Raw genomic sequence first — 21278 nt, 5'->3', positions numbered from 1 at the left:
AAAATTCTTATTTAAATAAATATAACGAACGCAAAATAAACAACTAGTTGTTTCTTCTGTAAGCAGTCTCGCTAAATTCGGTTCATACGCGTGTAAAATGTATCGTGAGAAGAAATACCCGCTCGTTAAACAAAGCCTGGCATAAAATCAACACGACAAGTGGAAAAAAGTGGGATGTTTCGCGTTCGCGACGCGAGGCATTAATTTTAGGGCGCGTCAATTAGTTAAAAGCGGCCGTATGGGAGAGTGTGGGCCTAATATAAGTCTGGCAACAGCGCGGCACTTGAATGCTCATTGTGAGAGTGCGCACACGTTAGCCGTGCACGGAGTCATGTGAGCGGCTCACGCACGGAGAGGGCAGCTTTTTACAGTGACACACGTGCTCCCCGCTAACTTTATTTCTGACGACAGAGTCCACGATTCGAGGAGTCATCGGCACGAGAATACTTCCTTTTTCGCTAGCTGGGAGCCGAATTTACTGCGACTACGCGCCCGTTTATCCCTTGCCCCTTAATCGTTCGTGTTTCAACACGCATAACTGAGATTAGCTTGCAACCGTTTCGCCTCCATAATACGCGCCGGTTCGTTAACGCATTTGCCAACCGATTCGAAAGATTTACTTCGCGCCGCGCAGCATTACGCGTTTACGAACGCGATAAGAGTGTTTATAGCGATCGAAAGTTGTGCGGTTAGCAATGGGGCAACCGTACATTTAGATTTTCTTTTTGGATTTCCTCGACGAGCGGATTCCAAGTCCGGTTAAGCTTCGACGAGACATTATGCAACCGATCGATGACCTCGACCCGATACAACGGAACAATGGATCGAGAAGCGATTAGACGATTCTTTTCTTAACCACCTCGAGCCTGGTGTACGTATGTTACGATGTACGTGGGGGGCTCGAAAATTATTTTTCGAAATTTTATCGATCGAAATATTTACAGATTCTTGGGACCGACATCGCCGGGAGTATATGTCTGTTTAGAGGCATTGAACTTTGTTAACGATATATCTGTGGGAGAGAGGAAAAGTTAAACGAAACTGGTTTTAGGAAAATCGGAGTAGCTCGCATCTAGCATAATACAGGTTGTATCGAATTACGTGTATCTCCCGCGCCATTATCGCAACGAATTGCCTTTTGCGGTTGCGGACACGCGATGCTTGTCACGGTCAGTGTTCCATTCTTTTTTTCTCTCGTTTCACGTTTAATTTTGTTGCGTCCACTCGCGTCGACCACATATACATCGCAAAGATTTTTCCCCTAGATCTTCCGTAAATATACCGAGATAAGTTTCACACGATATAATATAATTCGAATTAAAAAATGTATCTTTTGGTGGCGGAATCTTTTATCCGGATAATAATTTTGCCCATCTCTGGACTATAGACATATTTTTAGACGTTGGAACGATGACGAAGAACGCGGCAAAGATACCATTATCTGGTCGCGCGAAAAGCGAAGCTCGGTTTACGACGCGAGCCTTGCGTAATAAATTTCGTTTCAGTTGGCCGTTAGATGGCGTTAACGTTAACCGAGTATAAACTGGGCGAAAATACGCGCGTCAAGAGACGCCAATCCACGTGGGTCACGCCTTGACGAGTATGACGAACCGTATAACCTCTGGTACAGAAAACGATCTATGGTTCGTTGTCGATGAATATTCAATCGGACGTGTTCAGCGTACAATTATCCACGTCGTTTCGAAAGGTACAAATTAGTACCTATTTGTTCCCTTTCACTATCTCAACCGGTTCATCTACGTGCACAATGAGTCGAACGGAATACAAACGGTACATTTTTAATAACCGGAGAAATACCGACGCTGGTATGACATTTCAATCTGCACTTTTATTAGAGAAAGCACGCCCACGCGTGAATAACAGGTCCTATGATCCGACATAGTATCTCTCAACCTCGCTCGACTCGTGACTATCTCTGAGTTTTATCTATCTCCTTGGATTCTAGTAGTTGATGCTAGTTGGCAAAAATATTTACAATATGAAAAATCATTCTACTAAAATAGCATCTTTCGTGATCCACGCAGAAATCGTGACGCCTCGAATATTTTCACATATTTCGTCTGTAATTACGAAGAGATACGATATGGCCCACTGCAGGGCCAATATGGCCGCCGTTGAGAATCCCTGATCATCCAGACACATTCGATACCGCTCGCGCGATTTATAAGGTAATACATCGCTCGGCATAAATTACCATGTTAACCAACAAGCGGAGGTGTCCCGGACCAGGTCAGCTAGACGTCCCAATTTCGAATTAAGACGAATCGTAATTTTACTACTGTGTCTCACAAGTGTCGTTATAGCATCGGTCCAACTCAAAGGCGTGTCGCTTACGATACCTCGATTTCGTATGCCTCGATTCAGCATTAAAAACATAGGGTTAATATCTTTTTCGATGAAACACGCAACTATTAACTCGATATACTATTGCTTCGCGACATAATGGTCCGCGTGTGGTCGGTAGTTACCAGATTTACGACGCAAACATGTCAGGGGGAAATAAAATTGCAAAATCCATATCCGTGAGCGTTTACGAGCCAAGAAACTACGCACTCTACGTTGCGAATACAAACTATTCATCCAAGACTTATTTAACAATTTCAAGCTTGAATACCTTGCGATGAAAAAATAATCGAGTAATTCTTCGGGTCGAAAACAAACGAAATTTAAAAACTGACCCATCGATATTAATCAAAACGTACCAAACTAGACACGGTGACCTCAGGCGACGAAGTGATTCACAGATTATTAGTCATGCTACGATTACTTTATCGACTAGTTATTTCAAAACGTCTCTAACGGAAATGGACGGATTTCTTGTTCGCTAGAAAATTCGAATAATGCGTAAAACCACGTCTGATTCGTTATTTATTCGATGATATATGATTCAAATATATCACCGAGAAATTGCTTCAGAAAAACTGAAAAATTTAAACTGGATTCGTTCGGTATGCATTTAGCGAATGTCTGCCGATCGTAAATTTATTCGTAAGAGAATCTTCCAGTAGGTGAGAAAGAAACATATATGGACGCTACGCCAAGAACGCGGAACGGGCACTGTCCTGAAGCTAACACCGCACGATTCGAGTATTTCACCGTTTCCACGCAATCCGTGCCGATGCCAATTGCCGAAACAATGATCGACTGTGTCGCAACAAAATCCATTGCACCGTCTCGCTTAAAAACTTCGAACCTTACCAAGCTTTTCGTTAAATGCCCGATCGTCGAAACGATCTTGCAAGCGTGCCCTCTTTAACCGTTACGTCAAGCAACGTTTAGGAAAAGATTTCGTATCGAAACGCGATCTAGATCGCCAAAAAATCGTTTCGCGATAAATTCGAAGTTTAAAGTGTGTGAATTTACCGACTCAGCGGTTCAGGAATTTAGATCCGTCCGTGACAGAGGGGTGAACGCTCTGTTTCTGGTTGAACGCCGTCACCGAGCGTGCATGCCACGCGAAATCACACCGAGAACACACGCGAGAGATGTAAGATCGAACAGCGGAGTTGGGCAGCGATTACTTTGCTATTATTCTTCTAACGAGTACTGCGTTCGATTTGACTTTGAAAAGCCCTACGTTTACTCCTTGTAACGCTCTAAAACGAGACGATATGTCTTTCCACTTGTCACCGCGTCCTGTTTGTTTCGCCCCGCTTTAGAGAAGCGTGGTATCATCGATCGGTAAATTGACCTCTTTCGGAGCTGGTAGTAGCGTTCGATTATTCGTCGATGATCGATCACGATTACCGATTTACTCGTTAGCGATAAATCGAGGCTAGATTCGAAACGATAATCGTCGACTAGATCGTGGTACAAGGTACACGAAGCAACAGTGGCGTTTACGAAACGCTGTCTGACGGTTGGCGAAGATTGACAGATACGCGCGAAACTAAAACTTACACTTTATTAGGATGACACCGTTATGCAGCTCCTCCATCTCGCGGAGGCGAGCGATCTGCCTCGCGTATCGTCCTCCAGGTTAAGCCACGATGTTATTCTTTTATCCAGCACCGGGTGTCTCACTCGCGTCTACGCAATGTGCTTGGCGAACCAGTGCTTCGCGGAGGCCAACATACGCGTGTCCGAAAAGAGTCGCGTTAAGCGAGAACGACACTTGGAGCAGCGACCAACGGACGAATCACGACGCACACGTGCTCGAGCGGCGGCTGGCCGCGAGCATAATTAATATCGCGGCGTGCACCGATAAGAATGCGTTCTGTCCGACAAAGAAACGCCACCGAAACCGAGTAAACATGGCCGCGCGCGCGCGCGCCTCACTGGCTCTCTGTGGCCCGCGGAGCCGTCACGCACTGAGGGAGGTTGCATGGAAACGAAGGGCACGAACAGGAGAGACAAGGACAGAGAACGCGGAGGTTGCGACGTACCGACTGAAAAGAGACGCGCGGCGCGGCGCCGCGCCGGGGAGCGAGAGAATGGAACAGAGGGTACTGCTCACTGCAAGCTGCGAACGAGAGAGAAAGTTGGAGAGAATGAAAGAGTGGACGCCAGGAGTAGAGAGGAAACGGGAAAGACAGAGATCGACGGGCCGGTTATTGAGAGACAAAGATAAAACGCAGGGATGGATCTAGCCGTAAATCGAGCAGGCATCGCATAGGGGCCGTGCAAAACTTCTCTAGGCGCCTCCACTTTCGATGCGTCCGCTTTAAACTTATCTTGTAAATTTCTTCTCTTTGCTTCTAATTAATAAGAACTTGTCTGAAAGTGTACGTACATGTTACTCGGCGATAGGAGAAATCAGCTAAAAACGTTATACAACGCCTCGGCCGCGTGCTGGCTCTCTTTATAATTTTTCATGTAAAAAATGAAATAACACGATAATATATACGCATTGAAAATAAAGCGTCCAAGTATTATCGTTCTAGTTTCTACGTCTAGAGTAACCGCGTGCCCTTCAGCCGGCCCTGATAAAGCAAGCGAGAGTAGAGTGGACGATTCTGTGTGTAGCAAACGGAAGAAGCGAGAGGGAAGAAAGAGGGAGAGGGTAGAACCGCGGCAGAGAAAGGAAAACAGAGACCGCCTCGTCGTTTTGTAATGGTTGGCCGAAACAGCCGCCATGCGGCGCCACTTCAGACACTGGCCGCAGTCGCGAGAACTGCTGCTCGAATGACCCTGATAAAGGGCGATCTTCTGAGCTGGGGCATTGTTGAACAATAAAAACGTGTGGCAGCTGGACTCTGAGGGCTCTCTTTGAAAATGTAAACCTAGCTTTCCCTACTTGACAGATCGGAATCCAAGGAAAATTCTAAGAAAACTTCGAACTGCGTGAAAAAAGAAACTCGCGTTGCGTTCAGCCTTTGAAGAAAATTTGGAAACCGGACCTGTTTATTTTCAGGGCACGGCAAAATTTTTCACCGTTCAATTATGTTTAACGTAAAATACATAAACCCGAGTTAGCTATCGATGTATCTTTAAATGCATGGTCGATATATACGCATGCCGACACTATCGAATTTATCAACCATCGCACTGGATATTTTCGCGAGACTAAACACGTCAATCTCACGTCGAAAACTTAGTAAGAGTTCAACTTATGCATGCACCTAGATCTTAGCCTCGCGATAAGTAATATATGCCACTCCTCGGAAGTTATACCGTATGCCGCCCATAAAAATGTTCTAAAATACGATGAATGATCGCAGAAATTGAAATTTCATTTCTTTGAACCCATACTACATTTAATACTATAATTATGTTAGCATCGGAGAAGAAATGGTGCAAAGCATGCCGTGTGTGTAACTCGCAAGGCATAGAAAGTCAATGTAAGCAATATGTTGGGACACAAAGAATGCTTATGAAGGTGAAATGCGACGCGATTCGGAAATCCACGCGTTTACTTTGTGCACGAAATACGTTTGTTGCAAAAAACTGGACTCGACATTGCACGAGTATAAACGCTGCGCGAGTACTGTATACTATAAAGACGTTTTACGACAAAACAAAAAGAGATGGCAACTTTCTCGCAAAACTTGTCTAATATTGCTTTAGAATGTATTCAATTTTCTCAACTGGAACAATCGAAACACCTAACCTAACATTTTGGAAGAAAAATAAAACTTCATCGACATCGTTTAAATCGCATTATGAAATTGAGTTAGCCATCTGACGGAAATAAAAGTTTCAGCCAAGATCAAAATATGTCGGTTGAATAGCGTTGCCAATGGGGCAAATAGCCAAAGCTGCTAGTTGATCGTATTTACAAACATTTTTTTCGATACTGGCCAGCCAAAGGTTTGCTCGTCAGGTTTGAGGCAAGATTAAAAATTGTTGCCGACTATTATGCCGAGGAATCGATACGATTCGCTAGGAATAGTGTGGTCGATAACGCAGCGAGGCGGCGAGCACGGTGGATGGTTGGTTGGCCGAGCAAGAGGAAAAAGAGCTGTTGCGTAGTTTTAATGGAAGATGGCGACGCGGTTTGTTTTCCTTTCTTGCCTTGGCACGCACCCAAAGAGCGGCCGGTTATACGCGTTGTCCACGGACAAACTCGCGTATATACCGTCTAAGTATCGGCGTCCCCACCAAATCTATGTTTGCAGCTTCCACCACGGCGGTGGCAGCCCGTGCTCCGCGTACTCCCCTCTAGTTCTCGGTGAAGACTGAAACCAGGTCTAGATTTTAGTACGCATCAGAATCTCGACTATGAGGAGGTTTTACACGGACGATCGCATTCTCGGTAGATTCTTATCGAACGGTCAACATGACGCAGGCTTCACAGCAGACGAAATTTCGATGTGAGTTTCTTACTTGAACGGGAAATAATGCTCGGTGGTGTCTCACGATGAACACGTGTTACGATTTTTTCTTTTTCTGTGCCTCGTGTCTCGAATTTATGGTTACAGTCGACGATCGCGCCAAGTGGACAGAGAAACATTCCACGTATGTCACCCGAGGTGTTCCCTGCGTTCCCGTTTTAATAGTCCCGCGTACGCATACGTCAGTCACGGGTAATCCATTTTGCTACGTAGAACTACAGCGATACGCAAGTGCGAGTCGTAGTCGTCTTTCCTTGCGTCATCGTCCCTGTACTGCTTGCTTTATGTCGGTCTGAACTTTGCCATCTTCCTTTGCTCATTTCAGACCGGTCGGTGATCGTATTTCAAATTTTACTACCAAGATTGTCGCGCTACTGTAATCTTTACTGTCGAATTTCCCATTGATTTCAACGATATTTCTCGAAGCTTTGTATCGTTGACGCTCGACCGACGTAACAAAAGTAAAATTATGCTAGATACATATATTACAGAGTCGTTGTATATGTTGCGTTACCGGCAGGACGCGTAGTTCTTCCTTTACGTACAGAATGCGTGTTCGTCGTAACAAAATTCTGTGCAAATAGAAAAGCACGTAGCGTACGTGTTATGTTCATGTTTTCCATTCTATACTTCTGTTCCGGCAGAGTATTAGGTAATTCGAATAAACTTTCTATTTTTACTCTGCGATCTTATATTTAGTATTAGAGTTTCCATCCTAACGGTAATTTTTTTTTAGCAGCTGGAAACGAACTTGGCGCATAAAAGCATTTACTAGATTCGGTAACCTGTTTTACAATTTAATTAAATATACGGAAATTGCATAAGTTGTATCAGCAAAAATAATTATTTCTGTGATAAATAAAATTTAATAAAATGTCGATAATACGATAATTTGCGTTTGCACAATCGTCGACTGTGCCGCTGAAGTAATTCGTGATATTTCATCGAAACAACCAACTATAAGGAACCCATAGTGACTCGTTTAAATGTCGAATTTTGAGATTTCAAAAATCGACCTACATAGGCAATTGCCACGTTATACATACATCGTTATTCTTGTTCTTACAATTGGACTGTGTCGATGCATAAGAAACGCATAATGGAATTCATCGATTCTGCCTCCACTCTTGTTCGTGTGTTTATTAGCTTGTAATGTTTTATAATTATACGTTGAGTTGCTTCCTTAAAAAAAGCTCTTGAATCAAGGATACTTTAATTACGCGAATTCGAATAATCGTTCTCTCTGCTAATTTTTTGCGTCGAGTTGGATTCGTTGAGATTCCTGCCGTTCTAATAAGCGTCTAATAGAATCTAATAGGAATCGTTGGCACGAATAAGCGATAATAATCCCATACGCGCAAATGGTCGCCGATTCTACACCTCCCCACCTTTTACGGATGTCTACAGGGACCGAGAATCTTACATGCCGGTTCATTCAGCTCAGAAAGGAAAATGGAAAGCTCTTCACTGGCCGCAAATATTCCGCCCAGGCAGGATGGGAGTAAGTATATGGCTATAGTCTTAAATACCGCTTGCTTTTCAACGTTTCCTCTCTCAGAGATAACGTGACGAGGGAATTTCAAGTATCCTTGAGTACATCAACAACGTTTCTATTTTATTCGGGATTGCTAAGCCTTCCTACGGTTTTCCGAGAATACCGTTGGAATGGAATTGTTTATCCTATCAACAGATTTTATGCTAATTCACATTTCCGATGTAATAATACAAGGTTGATAGGAATAAAATAATCTTTAATGCACAGTTGGCCACCTGACGATTTCAGGCCACTTCGAGTATGCAAACTAGCGGTTGTAATGACATAGAATTTTATATATTAATAGGAGGATTAATAGGACACTGCTGCATCAAATGCAATGCGTGTATTGTAAGAACGGAAATGGAAATGCTTAGTAGAATTGCGTGTAGTTGAGAGCCATAGCTACTCGTCACTTATCGATTTCGTTATCGCGCGTATAAAAGCAAAACAATAAGCAGATTTGATTTCTTCCTAGCGAACAGTGTCCTCAGTGTTCGTTTCTCAGAATTTCACAAAACACGAGGATATTTTTCAGAACGATTCCCGACATATACCGAGTGGTCCACCGAGAATTGGACACTTCGATACAGCATTTTCAATGAGTTTTGAATCGTGTTTCTGTTTGGATTTCGTAGGTACATTCTGCAACAAATGCGAGAAGAGTTTCCCACCATTATGGCTAACGTACACTACAGAGTGCTGAAGAAGAAATGGTCGAACCTGTTGCAGCAGTACAAAGTGAGACGAGGCGGATGCCTTTTATTATCTCGCGATTAACCACGATCGCTTGTTCGTCCACGTTAATTTACTTTATCGTCTTCCGTTTCGTGCCCCCAACTCGTCAAGGATAATAAACGCACGCGTTCCTTGGTCGAGCGTGAGCGAGGTCTCTGGGTTACTAGCTCGATGAAAACTTGGCTCTCGTATTAACAAAGGAGAAAGGAATATTGTTAATTTTTTTAATGTTTTTTTGGTTGGTTTTATTCATTACCTACGATTCGAGTAAAGTTTTGCCTCGTGTTTGGTTGGATCAGCGAGAAAATCTATGGATACACACACGCACACAAACATAAACACACACACACACACGCACGCGCGCGAAGGACACGACCGAGCACGACTCGCTTAGCTCTCGTCCTGTTACTACTATGCATCTGCCACAGCGATCTGTTGAAGGAACTGAGGAACCCGGTACACGGAGACAGAAACAAGGAGGACGACGTCTCTTGGCCCTTTTACAGCGCGATCGACGAGCTCCTGGGAGGGCACGACCGCGGGGGAACGCCGAATCACGACGAGTACATCGATCCCCACGAATTCCTTTGCGTCTCCGTGACACCGGAAGAGCCCACCTCGTCGGTGGACGCGCTTCCTGTCGGATCTGACTCGGAAATCGAGCGTCGAGATGTCGACTTACACCCTGACCAAAGGCTGAGAACTTTCGGCGACACCTCGATTCAAATCGAGAAAGTACCGACGCGAGAAGCTACTAAGTACAGTCCAAGATCAAATAACTTGAACGAAATTAAAAAATTATTAACCCTCCGCGATTTAGATTTTCCAATTTCGGTACATTTTTGTCGAGCCTCGCCCTGTTTGACATAGAATCGCTAAGGGTTAACAATTTTTGCGTCCTCTTTCGATCTTTTCGCGGCAAAAGGAGCCCTTAATTTTCAGGCAAACTGGCAAGAGTTACGCGAGAAGGAAACGAGAGCCTAGGGCATCGATGCCACGTTTACCGCGCGCTACGGAGCTCACGATCAGAAAAGTGACGTCGGAGGCAGACTGCTCTAAGGACTTGTCGAGGTTACGAGGAAACGACGTCGTCGATTCCACCAGAGACAAAGGACGATCGACCGCCGCACGTAACGAGGATGAGGGAAGACCGAGAAAGTCGAGAAGAACGCGGGCCCCCTATCTCGAGGATCACGAGTCACGGACCGATCGTCGTATCGAGCAGATCTTCGAGTATATGAAACGAAGGGACGAGGAGAATAGATCCATCATGATCCGAGTGATGCACGCTGTGGAGACCATCGCCAATAAGCTGTGACGTCGTCTCCACAGTCGAGGGATCACGTTCAAATATACTTTTTTCAGGAATCGCAACGTAATCGATTATTGCACGACGGGTTTAACTGTACATTGCTTTATAAGGTGTCTCTTTTATTAAACGATGTTGGTATTACTCTTTGGTATTTGATATTTACAGACAGAGATCGTTGATATAAAAATGATACGAAAATGTAGAGTGTAGACAGCTGGTAGACAGAGACGAGTAGTCTGGCTACCTTTAACGAAACAAAATCGATCCGATACAACTGTACGATTTATTTCTTAAACCGATGGAAGAGAGTGCAGTTTGTGGGGAATCCAGAATAAATGTAGTTAGTTACGTTGACCGTTGAGTGGCGCCACAGACGCTCGACGCCACTCGAGATCGCGTTTCTTTGCATCGTGTCGTGGTTTCATTCACCATCGGTGTATAGCGACGATGAAAAAGTTAGCGATCGCGAGCGAAAAGAAACGACGGAATCGACTCGATCGTAGAGTTACTCGAAGGCAAGGGAAGCACGGTATCGAAGCCAGATCGATTACGATACGAATATTACACGCTGTCGAAACGAATACCAATAAAGTATCGCGATAATAGCGCGAGCCGAGTCTCGTCTGGCGCCTTTCTCTCGGCTCGTAATGCGTTTAGCCTTCTTTCGATGTTTTTCGCATACCTTTCGTTCTTGCCAAGGGTTTCGTGTTCCTTTCGATAACTGCTATATCGCGGACAAACCGTTGGATTGTTCCTTTTAAAGGAAGTACGTTTCTTTCGCTGGCAATTACACGCATTCTACCGTGCGAGCGTTCAAACGTGACCGAAACGAAGGATCTCTCATTAACGATAGGAAAACTTGGCGAATGCCATTGACCATTGATACCGTACTCGATGAATAATAAAGACCTATTGTATCCGTAGAGGTATCACAGATAGAGTAGACTACTGTTTCTGTTTAGCGCATTTTTCTATCATCTCTATGTCAACGATGCAATTATAATTAATATCAGAGTTGGTTTGGGCAAGAACCATACAATTTTCGTAATGCCGAATTCGATAGAGTGCCGAGATTGTTCGCGAGCAGATGTTCGGAAAAGAGCAGTCTGTTAAGTGAACCATATGGTTTCCGGGAATCCATCGAGATTCTCGAATGCCTCGGGCCTACCCTAATCTCAACGCCGAACTATGAAGGACGCTCGTCTAGCGCTCGAAACAATACCAGCCTTGTGGTGGCCACCGGATGTGGAGACTCTTCTCGGAATTTCAAGGTGAAGCCGACGAACTCTGTAATCGCGGTAAGAACGCCGAACGGTAAAAATAATCGATAATCGCTTATCCGAACTATGTCCGTGAACACGGGTAATTAGCCTCTGACGTAAAACGAGGATCCAATAAAAGACGCGAATCAAGTGGAATCGCAAAGATAAATCTTATCTGTCGGCGAATTTTCGAGTCGGTAAAGTGAATTATCGAGCAAGTAAATAAAGAGTCACGCGATGTTACAAAGAGTTAACGGTTCAGGCATTATTTCAAGCGTCGCTTATTTTTGGCCATCCTGTATACCAACCTGAAAATCCAAGTGGCCGTGGGGCAGAAAGAGCGACTCGAGGGAGATAGAGATTAAAGCGGCAAGAGAAGGGCGTGCACGTGGTCTCGCATCTGCTTCTCCACCGAGTGACCCCGCGGCTGACCCCTTCCAAGTACCAATAATTAACTCGGTTCGTGCGCCAAATGCACACGAGAGCGCGGGGCCAAACGCTTGCGTCATACCCCGGCCTGTGTTCCCATGAAAGAAAGGCCCGTACATACTTGTGCAGTTATGCGCGACAAAGGGCCATGAAATAGACGGACAAAAGGTGCCCGACCATCTGATCGCTGTGCGTGTGCGTTACACACCAACATTGATCGCGAATCGCGATTGCCACCTCCCACCGCTTGGCGATATTCCATCAGGTTCGCCATCAATCTACCACGATATACTACGATTATCTGGGTCATACACTGATCGAATATTTTCAGCGCTGGGTAAGGTGTTCGATACCATCTTTCCTATATCCTACGTTAAATTACGAAGGAATATCATTCAGCTGCTTAGAAATTAAAGTTTCGAAATGACCAATATTCTTTGGAGTAGTCTAATAATAATAAATCCAGTAAAAAAAAAAAAAAAAAGAAAAAGTTTGAAAGGAATTATAACCGCATAAAATAGGAATTATTATTATTACTCGTTATTTAAGACATTCCGCGTTGGTCACACATGACCGAAGGTGTCGAGCGTTCGCATGCTTCTCGAGACACTTGCAGAAAAGGAGGGGCACACACCTGGGATATGTCTTTCTTTCTCGCGGTTGGTAGTCATGGCACGCGAATCACGGGTCGCCCAACGAGAATTTTTAACCAAGTCACAGCCGCGGTGGCAATTAATTCGTGTCCGTGAGTGGTTCGTGACCGATGCTTGACCAGAGTCGATTGCACTTTCATTGTTGGGATTTATCGTCCTTAAGACGGCGGCGAGCGTAGAAACAGAACCAAACACAATGAGTTAGGGTCGTTATCCCACCTACGCGACGCGGACGATAAAGGTATCGCCTGACAACAGGGGGGCTAGTCCTCGAGTCGTTCTGCATTTCGATGCGTATAATTGAACGCTGAATATTATGTGTATATTCGATTATAGTCTACTCTTCGAATACTATTCGAACGATCTTACTACTTACTGCTCGACCAAGACGCGTAAGCTTGTTTCAGAGTTATTTCTAAAAGTAAACGTAACTAGTATAGAAACTCTCGACGAGTAATCGAGCACTTGCGTACGACTCACCAGTCTTGTTGTTGTTGCTACCGAAAGAATGCAGCTTTTTCCAGCCTTTCCAACCCTTTTTCCAGATCATAGCGGCCTTCGTTTTACGTTGACCGACCGGCAATTCCGGCGTGCTAGTTTTACCCATTCCTCTCCTCAAGGACCCCAGTCCGGACCTAAGCAAATAACAGTTGAAAACGTTACTATCTCTCCACTTTTACGAGCATGGACATGCCACGCTGACGCACGCAACAACGCATAAAAATATAAGTAACGCGCGAATCTTGGCGTTGCTCTCGTTTCGCAACTATTTCTTAAAACTATAATTACAATTTCTATCAACCTGTAACTTGCACTGGAGCTTCCACTGAAGCCACTGTCCATATCACAGCCAACAGGTGAAAGGAGGTCGTCGGTGGGACTGACCGAAGATAACAGCTCCTCCGTGGACGCTCCTCGTTGATCCTGGGGCTCATCCTCGTCGTTGTTGTCGGCCACGGTCGGCATCAGCATCGCCTCCACGCTCAGGTTCAATTCCCCCAGTACCCGACGATGCCGTGACTGGACTCTTCGGACCTCCTCCGCCACCAGGGACCTCCTCGAGCCGTGCAACGCTCGGTGGCATTGTCTGCTAATGAATTCGGACGATTTACGCATGAATACAAACCTCGCCAAACCTATGCGATCATCGTTTGAAAATGATTCAATTATACATCAATCTTCGCGGATCGATGTTTGATCAGATTTTCCTTCCTTTGCTCTTTTTCTTTGTTTTTATTCTGTAGCGCTTAATTTCAGAGCTCTTTGACCGCCCTGTCCCTAGTCCTCTTAACTATCTCGTAAACTATTAACCCTGACCCGAGAAAACAATAATCACAGACTTGGGTATTTCAAGCTCTATCGCCTCGCGAAACCTCATCGACCAAATTCGCCCTTTAAGGCTTCCTCGGGAGCGCATCCTATTAATGGTAACGGTTTAAAAGGGACAGCGGCGGCCGCCGTGTCGCATAATAATTTACTCGGGAATCCTAGTCAATTTGAATGGGTATTTATCCTGTCCCGATGAATGACTTAGTGGATGCTGCGCGGACAATCTACGACTGTTGTTTTTCTTATTGTCCGGCGACTTAATCACCGTCTCATGGCATCCGGTGCGTGGCGCGTCGAATCGGGCCAAGTGGCCGGGGTGATGTGCTCGTTGTCCACTTAAAACCGCATTCACTCGCGTCAGTGAAGTTCACTTCGTGAACATACGGCGCGTATTCATCAACCATTTAGACCAAATGAAACGTAATTCCGCGTTGGTATCGATCCGCGAGAAACCCTCGCGTAGCACCCTTTACCTCGCAGGATGCGTTCCTCCCCGAGGGGAATTTTTCTTCTATTACCGAAGCCTCGTAAAAATCGACTAAGCACGTATTCTCTAGGACGACAGTTACTTAAAGAAAGGACTCTCAGTCTTAGGTATAAACCGTTAAGAAGTCGAGCATAGATCTAGCTCCTCTCACTTGATCTCTGATATTTCCTCGTAAATGTTCTCCTCCGTCCCGTATCGGGTCATGTACGTGTGCCTTTTGAACGGTTCCGGGCGCAGTGGTTGCTGTTGTTGCTGCTGCACACGATTCAGGCCCACTTCCGGCGGATACGCGCCGTGCAGTCGGCTCGGGCCTGGTTCGTAGTACGCGTACGAATAATCCTGAAGGGGATGCTGGTGAGCGGAGCTCGCCATGGGCGACGCCACCGATGCAGGATCCGTCAGACCCGTGCAGGCCATCTGACAAAAACGAGAACCGTTCATTAGCAGAAAATAATATTTTTCTTCTTAGGATAACCTTCTGACCTTGGGAAGAAATCGTTTAAAATAATGGGGGCTAAAGGCAAGTACGATTTAAGTAAAGCATCGCGCGATGCAAATTATACCTGACTGTGGGGAGGTGGATAAGGCGGTGGCGGTGGAAATTCCAGGTTGACTCTTCGCGGTGTTGGAACACCAGACGTCAGTCCTGGTCCCCCTAAAGAGGAGGCCATGATGCATCGTTCGGCTAATTAATGCGCCTCTTTCTCATTGTCTTGGCAATTTTCTGTTAAAAAAAAGAAAAAAAAAATTTATATCGAACACTATTTTCCACTATTACTGCGAATAGCGACTTAATCTCTCTACGATTCCACGAACAATTTCATCGCGACGATACAATTTAATCCGAGACGTATCCGTTCCAACGTCAAACAGGTTAATTTCCATCGTTATTATCGTAGCTCGCGATGGAACACAAATGCCAGCGTCGCGAATAACAACACGTTTATCTTGTTAGCCGGATCTAACACCCGGTGGAGATTATTATTACACGCCGTTGAGCGTATACGGCTGTTCGAATTATATGCTTGGTTTTGAATCTCAATCGTCGCATCGCGTCCCACACCTGTATTCTTTTTCTTATAGATACCGCGCTTCCGATTCTATCTCACGTTTATACGCAAACTCCTCTGCTTCCTCGCCTTCAACTTTGTTACTCCTCCGTGATAATCACGGGAAACTTCCGCTTTCACTATCTGCTCGGCGCAGACAATTAAGCTTCGAAAATGTTAAAATCGAAAAGTTCGAAATTTCGTAGAAAATGACAGTTGAAATGACGCTGATAACGAAACTATTATTTGTTTTGGCGATAAAACAAAAAAGTCCAAATAATTAATACCTGACACAATTGAATAAAGAGAATAAACGTTTGTAAGAAAAGGTTCGGAAGAGGGTAGGCGAAATCATGCACTTGTACGCAAGCTCTGCTAGACAAAGACGGATGGAATACAGGGGTTGTAAAACCAAGTAAAACTACTCTGTGACGCCATTGTCCACGTTTGAAAAAACCTTCGAGAAACGGGACAGCTCCGCGGAAACGAACTTCAAGTTCGGTCTGTGTAGGTGGCGTATGGGAACACGAACGCCACGAGCATAGACAAGGCGTGCTGGTCCTCGCATGATAAACGATCGGTGTCTATCTTCACCTGTCCACGTAACGTTAATGCAGTCAATTACTGACTAAAGTGATTCGACCCGAGTCATAATTCTTTTCCGATCGAACACGTCGATCGAAATTACCGACGGAGAGTGGCGATTATGGGCAACGGACAAGGAAACGCGAGATATGGCCAGTGGCGGCCCCCCTACGTACAGACGACATAGAGCCTCGCGCAACTCTAATTTTGTTTCGTTTAAATAAATTTACATTGGAATCATTCTATCGTATTATTCTAAAATGGTATGTTTCTCTTGGTCACGGGTTTATTTTTGTAGCGTATAATATCAACGATATTGTGACTATTTTTGAAAATATTCGTCTCGCGAAATCTCTCGTCTTCAAATTTTTATCATAAAAGGGAAACAAAAATTGTTTTGTTAAATATTGAAATGATAAAATTGCGATTCGTGTTGTTTGCGTGTATATCTACGTCGCACAGATTAGATACTTGTCATTTCCGGGAGTTGACTATTGTCCAACGTCTAAAAGAGGAATTAGATTATTAATTATAAATACTTATTATAGAGAACAATATTTTGCTTCTTCCGTCACGGTGAACAATACTTACGTCGATAATTCTATAATTTTCACCTCAACTATTATTAGTATTTCTAGGGAAAAGGAACACCGAAGAACATGAGAGCTCAAAAATATGTTTCTCCTACAACGTTATCTCGTGGAAATTACAGCCTTTGCGCAACAATGTAACATAATTTCGTAATGGAATTCGTCACACCCGCCTGACGTTATACGACAGCATAATAAACGTTTGCCTGGATTACACAGCTCCTTGTCCTTGTACCGTGACTTTGGAAGGTCTAGAAACGACCGCTGTATTCTCAAACTTTCGAAGAAATAACGATTTCACGAAATCTCGTTACGACGATCACCAACGATCGTATCTTTGTTTGTAAATATTTGCCGTAACATCGAGGCGATTCGTATTCGCTAGATACCGACATCGAGCTTTGAATATCAACAATTTCATTGAGAATTCAACGTTCTCAGTCGCCGTTGGCTTACGTATAACGTTTACTCGAGTTACTGCGAGGGTAAACCGAAGAATACAGCTATTTAAATGACATCTCCACCTGGATACGTTTACTGTCTTTGATAACGGGATCAATCGTAACGTTTGTCGGCTATATCTTACCGTGACATTCGATCGCTTGTTCAAAATTAGTATACGCGAATATTTTTTTATTTAAAAATACAAAATTCGTCGAAAAGCTGAACTCTGTCCAAATTTTGCCTGTCGATGGATAACGACAAAAATGTTTAATTTTTAATCTAATCGATATACCTTGCAAATGTGTCAATATCAGCAGGCCAACGTTACAGAGTCGTGCATTACCCGCCACGATCGGGAACACAAGGTTCTTCGAACTGAGATATTGTTTCCGGTATGTCCTGTCTCGCGCCACGAATATACATACACATATATTTTCAGCGGACGACGGGTATTTTTGGATGCGATCCAACAACTGCCGAAACTATAGGAACAAGGGCCGATGGCGTTGATACCCTCCGCACGACAAACTTAACGCTAAACCTACCACGCTCGTTCAAGTAAATTATACAGATATTTCAGCTATTCCGATACAATTCCAATATCGAACTATCCTATGCGAGTATCGAATATTTTTGAATATATTAATTAATATACGTATTCAAAGTTTCTACGCAGCATTCCAATACCAACAACATACAGGAACAGTCCTAAGCCTAGTACCGACCTCCTCGAGAGGATGAAAACACGACTCTCTAATCTCTGTGTGAAAAGCCTCTTACGTCGGGTCTATTCCGTTTCATCCCGATTCGAGCGGAAAGGGACTTGGTCGAGTCTTAAAGCGTGTCCAATTTGCTAAGTCTGACTTTCAAAGCACGTGCCTGGTGCTCAATTATTCGTCTCTATTCGACCAATTATTAGCCTGGATTATTTTCAGAACGAATAGGAAAAAACTAGAAAATTATAGTCCGCAGACGACTTCGCCTATCTTTCTAAGAAGAATAGATCGCTATCGATATGCAAGGAGCAACGCCTATCGGTTACGTATAGTTTATGCAAATTCATATTTTCACAGATACAGAAAAAAAAGTTTAAGCTTTCATAAAAGTTGGTCTCATCTTCTAAGTAACGTACCATGTACATTATTGTAGATTGACATTTTCATAGAATTCCATATATTTTCATTTGTCATAAAACGCATAATAATCCGCAATCTAGTTATGTAAATGAGAAAGTACGTTGCGATAACGCGTACGTGTTTCACAATAAAGATCGAATCCTACTGTTCTGTGTCGCATATTGATCAATGCGTTCGAATAATCGAGAGTGATGGACGATTTTCAGTATAGATAATAGAAAGACTGGTATGCCCGCGGCCGGTAACTTTTCTCACGATCTATCGCAGGAGGCAATGGTATTTCGAAATGGGAACGCGATACCTATTGACTCGACGATTATGAATCAAAGCCGGCGTAGCGAAACCAGACTGCAAGCGCGCGACGGATTAGGAAACTCAATCCCGGCGAAATTTCGAACATTCTCTGTCTCTGTGTATTCCCTCAACGCTCGGAGGTCAACGAAGAAGGAAAAACGTTAGACGGTTAATTGTTTTGTACCGAGTTAAGCGTACCTCCCTCCCTTCTACTGTTTCCATTCGTTCGTCGAACTACTCGTTTAAAAAGTTAATTGAAATCGACGCTTCGCTCGATAGACGGCGATGCGTATCGCAATCCGTTGGGAACCAATCGCAAAAATTCACTTCAGAGATGGCTAGAATTTTAAATTAACGGATAACGAATGGAAGCTGTATAGAATTTATTCGTAACCGGTATAAGCAATTCTGTCAAAATAACAAATCTCTGACTGTTGGTTGGAAAGTTTTATCCGAATAAGAGTTATGCTCATGTTTGGAACGTTAATAACATCGGTACACTTACCTTGGGCGAGCGGTGTAACTCGCGTCGTGGTGTAAACACTTGGCGGGTCCGAAGATCGCGGGCCACACACAGCCAGAAAACACCAGGAACCATTGGTTCGCGCCTCGTGCTTAGATAGTTTTGCGTTCGCTCATTGTTGAATGTGGCCAAGCACGCCCCCTTTGAGAGACCGGTCGACCGAGGAATGGAGCAAAGAAAGGAAAGAAACAGAGAGCAAAGGGGAAAGAGAAACACGGACAGAGAGGATCGCGAAGCGAAGAAAAGGACAGGTCGATCGAAGGGAATGCAAGAAGAAAGGAGCAAGCACGAAAGAGGCGACCAACACCAACCGAGGGGAAGACGCGTCGCCCGCACCGGATTTCTTAACCACAGAACACTCTCGGCAACACTCGATTCACTTATTCGTCGCGGATCGATAATCGGCCGTGTCGAGTATAAGACGACCTCCCGAGCCACGGGAACGCATCGACCACCGATGACAACCGCTCAACGATGATTGCTACTGCTGGGCCCGATCCACGCGCTACGCGTCTCACGAATCGTCTTCGTGGGTCGAGGATCGACGACTGATACCGATTTCGCACGAAAATCAACGTCCCCGGTCGGTAAACATACTTGTAATGCCGCACACTCCCGCCGTCGCGCGTGTCCACCTGAAACCACAATTCCAGATATCAATCAAACAAATTTATTCGCAACCCGCGTAATTATGCAAAGAAAAATAAATGTAATCAAGCTATCGATAACTCGAATTATCATCAAAGATAAAGCTGTACGTAAAGTTTTCAGGTTTTCAACGCTTTGCGTTGTCCAGGTATAGGGTGTGAGGCCTATGGAACTCAAAGAAAAGTGCATAAAAAAATTGTCCGTGGTCAGTCTTCGCGAAAGTGCCAACATGCCAACAACTTGAATTGCAATTAAAAGTACTAAAACGACAGAATCGTTCGAGTGAACCGAATTTGTTTGAAACGTACATGAAACACAGGTTATCCAATCTTGTCTTTCACGCGCGAGAAATATGACAAGAAAATTTTACCAACTGACAAACAAAGTAGGACCCATTAAACGCTATTAACGTGAGATAAATGCAGATTTCTAGTTCCTACAGCACTGTACACAGACAGACGCAGGAACTTACACAAGAACGAAAAGGTTGCACGTTGCCTAGGAGACGGTGATCCAATATCGATCAAAGATTCTCGCACGCGCGTTCAAAGTATCAAAAACCAAGCATCCTTCGTCGAAAGATCGTCGCGCAAAAGAATCGTTGGAAAACACACAGAAGGCACGCGCACTCGCGTCGACAAACGTGCACGGGGCGCTAACTCGCGGTCCAACGTTTCTTGAATCTCCCTTTTTCCAGTCCCACGCACAAAGCGTTCCTCCTTGGTCGCGGCCCGGCCTCTACTGAGAAACAAGTACGCCAGGGGGCAGTCACGAGCAAGCGGTTCTCGAAGCCGGGAGCCTGAAAACTGTCTTCGGAAATCCCCCGTGCACGTTCGAGCACACCGCGGACCACTGACGTCGGCCAATTATTATAATTCATGAATTATGATTACTGGACAATCGCTGGTCACAGTTAACGATTAACCCCTTTCAACGTAACTGATACTTAAATGAAAATATTATCCAAGTTTTACAGAAATAAACTGAAAATCTAGACAGCAAGAATAACTGACACGATTAACTCCGATGTTTCCGATTACCGATCGATCCCAGGAATTATTTACTGATTCAGGGATTATACAAAAGTAATCTCAGTCTGAGGAGACGAACGAGCGAGCCAAGCGAGTACGATCCGCCCGCTCGCCTCGCTACTCGAGCCGGAGACGACGTTCCATTGTTTCGTTTGTCTCTCCTGGCTCGGGAGCGTGGCACACAGGCATATGCACACAAACACAGACGGAGAGCACGTGCACGCCCGAACATATACCCACACATTCGCATAGCCACGAGACCAATACGTACAAGCAGGTTAGGGAACACGCACACTTTGCTCTGTAAACCGACCGCGCCGGCCAGTCACGCACGATCTCTCATTCGTGTATGAATGTCGTAGTCCTGTTAAGGTCCGTTTTCACATGGCACGAAATCACGAAGTTTACGGATTAAACGAGGACTTGTAATATATATCTAG

The 21278-nt window shown here is 44.6% G+C and overlaps 2 protein-coding genes across 7 annotated transcripts in view; one reads left to right on the top strand and one right to left on the bottom strand.

Annotated features, from left to right (window-relative positions):
* LOC128872854 (rho guanine nucleotide exchange factor 10) overlaps positions 1 to 20535 on the bottom strand; it is a 38556-nt gene extending 18021 nt beyond the window's left edge. The window contains exons 1-6 of one of the 3 annotated variants that reach the window (XM_054115945.1): positions 20280 to 20535; positions 19142 to 19794; positions 15102 to 15262; positions 14690 to 14955; positions 13525 to 13812; positions 13203 to 13357 (exon numbers count right to left, since the gene is read on the bottom strand). In XM_054115945.1, the coding sequence (XP_053971920.1) occupies positions 13203 to 13357; positions 13525 to 13812; positions 14690 to 14955; positions 15102 to 15209 (817 nt within the window). In that variant the 5' untranslated portion in view covers positions 15210 to 15262; positions 19142 to 19794; positions 20280 to 20535. Of the gene's footprint in view, positions 1 to 3921; positions 4752 to 13202; positions 13358 to 13524; positions 13813 to 14689; positions 14956 to 15101; positions 15263 to 19141; positions 19795 to 20279 lie in introns of those variants that run through there. The other 2 variants (XM_054115946.1, XM_054115947.1) reach the window with 2 other exon arrangements.
* On the top strand, positions 6587 to 10519 carry LOC128872855 (uncharacterized). Of its 4 annotated transcripts, none has more exons than XM_054115949.1 (6): positions 6587 to 6773; positions 6882 to 6986; positions 8202 to 8295; positions 8967 to 9069; positions 9508 to 9824; positions 10009 to 10519. In XM_054115949.1, the coding sequence occupies exons 1-6, from the start codon at positions 6740 to 6742 to the stop codon at positions 10382 to 10384; spliced, it is 1029 nt and encodes a 342-aa protein (XP_053971924.1). In that variant the 5' UTR covers positions 6587 to 6739; the 3' UTR covers positions 10385 to 10519. The 4 variants fall into 4 exon arrangements, with proteins under 4 accessions (XP_053971924.1, XP_053971925.1, XP_053971926.1 ...); XM_054115952.1 differs by lacking the exons at positions 6587 to 6773; positions 6882 to 6986 and adding exons at positions 7097 to 7446; positions 7531 to 7574; XM_054115950.1 differs by lacking the exon at positions 6882 to 6986 and having other exon boundaries at positions 6590 to 6773.
* Positions 20536 to 21278: the final 743 nt, after the last annotated feature.

Source organism: Hylaeus volcanicus, chromosome 2 (assembly GCF_026283585.1).
Source record: "Hylaeus volcanicus isolate JK05 chromosome 2, UHH_iyHylVolc1.0_haploid, whole genome shotgun sequence".
In the NCBI taxonomy this organism is placed as follows: Eukaryota; Metazoa; Arthropoda; class Insecta; order Hymenoptera; family Colletidae; genus Hylaeus; species Hylaeus volcanicus.
Note: the sequence above shows the minus strand (reverse complement) of the source record. Positions and strands in the feature narration are given on the sequence as shown.

What these genes read in the sequence shown, in the direction of transcription:
- LOC128872855 (XM_054115949.1), top strand. Translation starts at nt 6,740, where the DNA reads ATGACGCAGGCTTCACAGCAGACGAAATTTCGAT. An exon ending in ACAGCAGACGAAATTTCGAT is followed by an intron (nt 6,774 to 6,881) that starts GTGAGTTTCTTA and finishes TTATGGTTACAG; the next exon opens with TCGACGATCGCGCCAAGTGG. An exon ending in TCCGCCCAGGCAGGATGGGA is followed by an intron (nt 8,296 to 8,966) that starts GTAAGTATATGG and finishes TGGATTTCGTAG; the next exon opens with GTACATTCTGCAACAAATGC.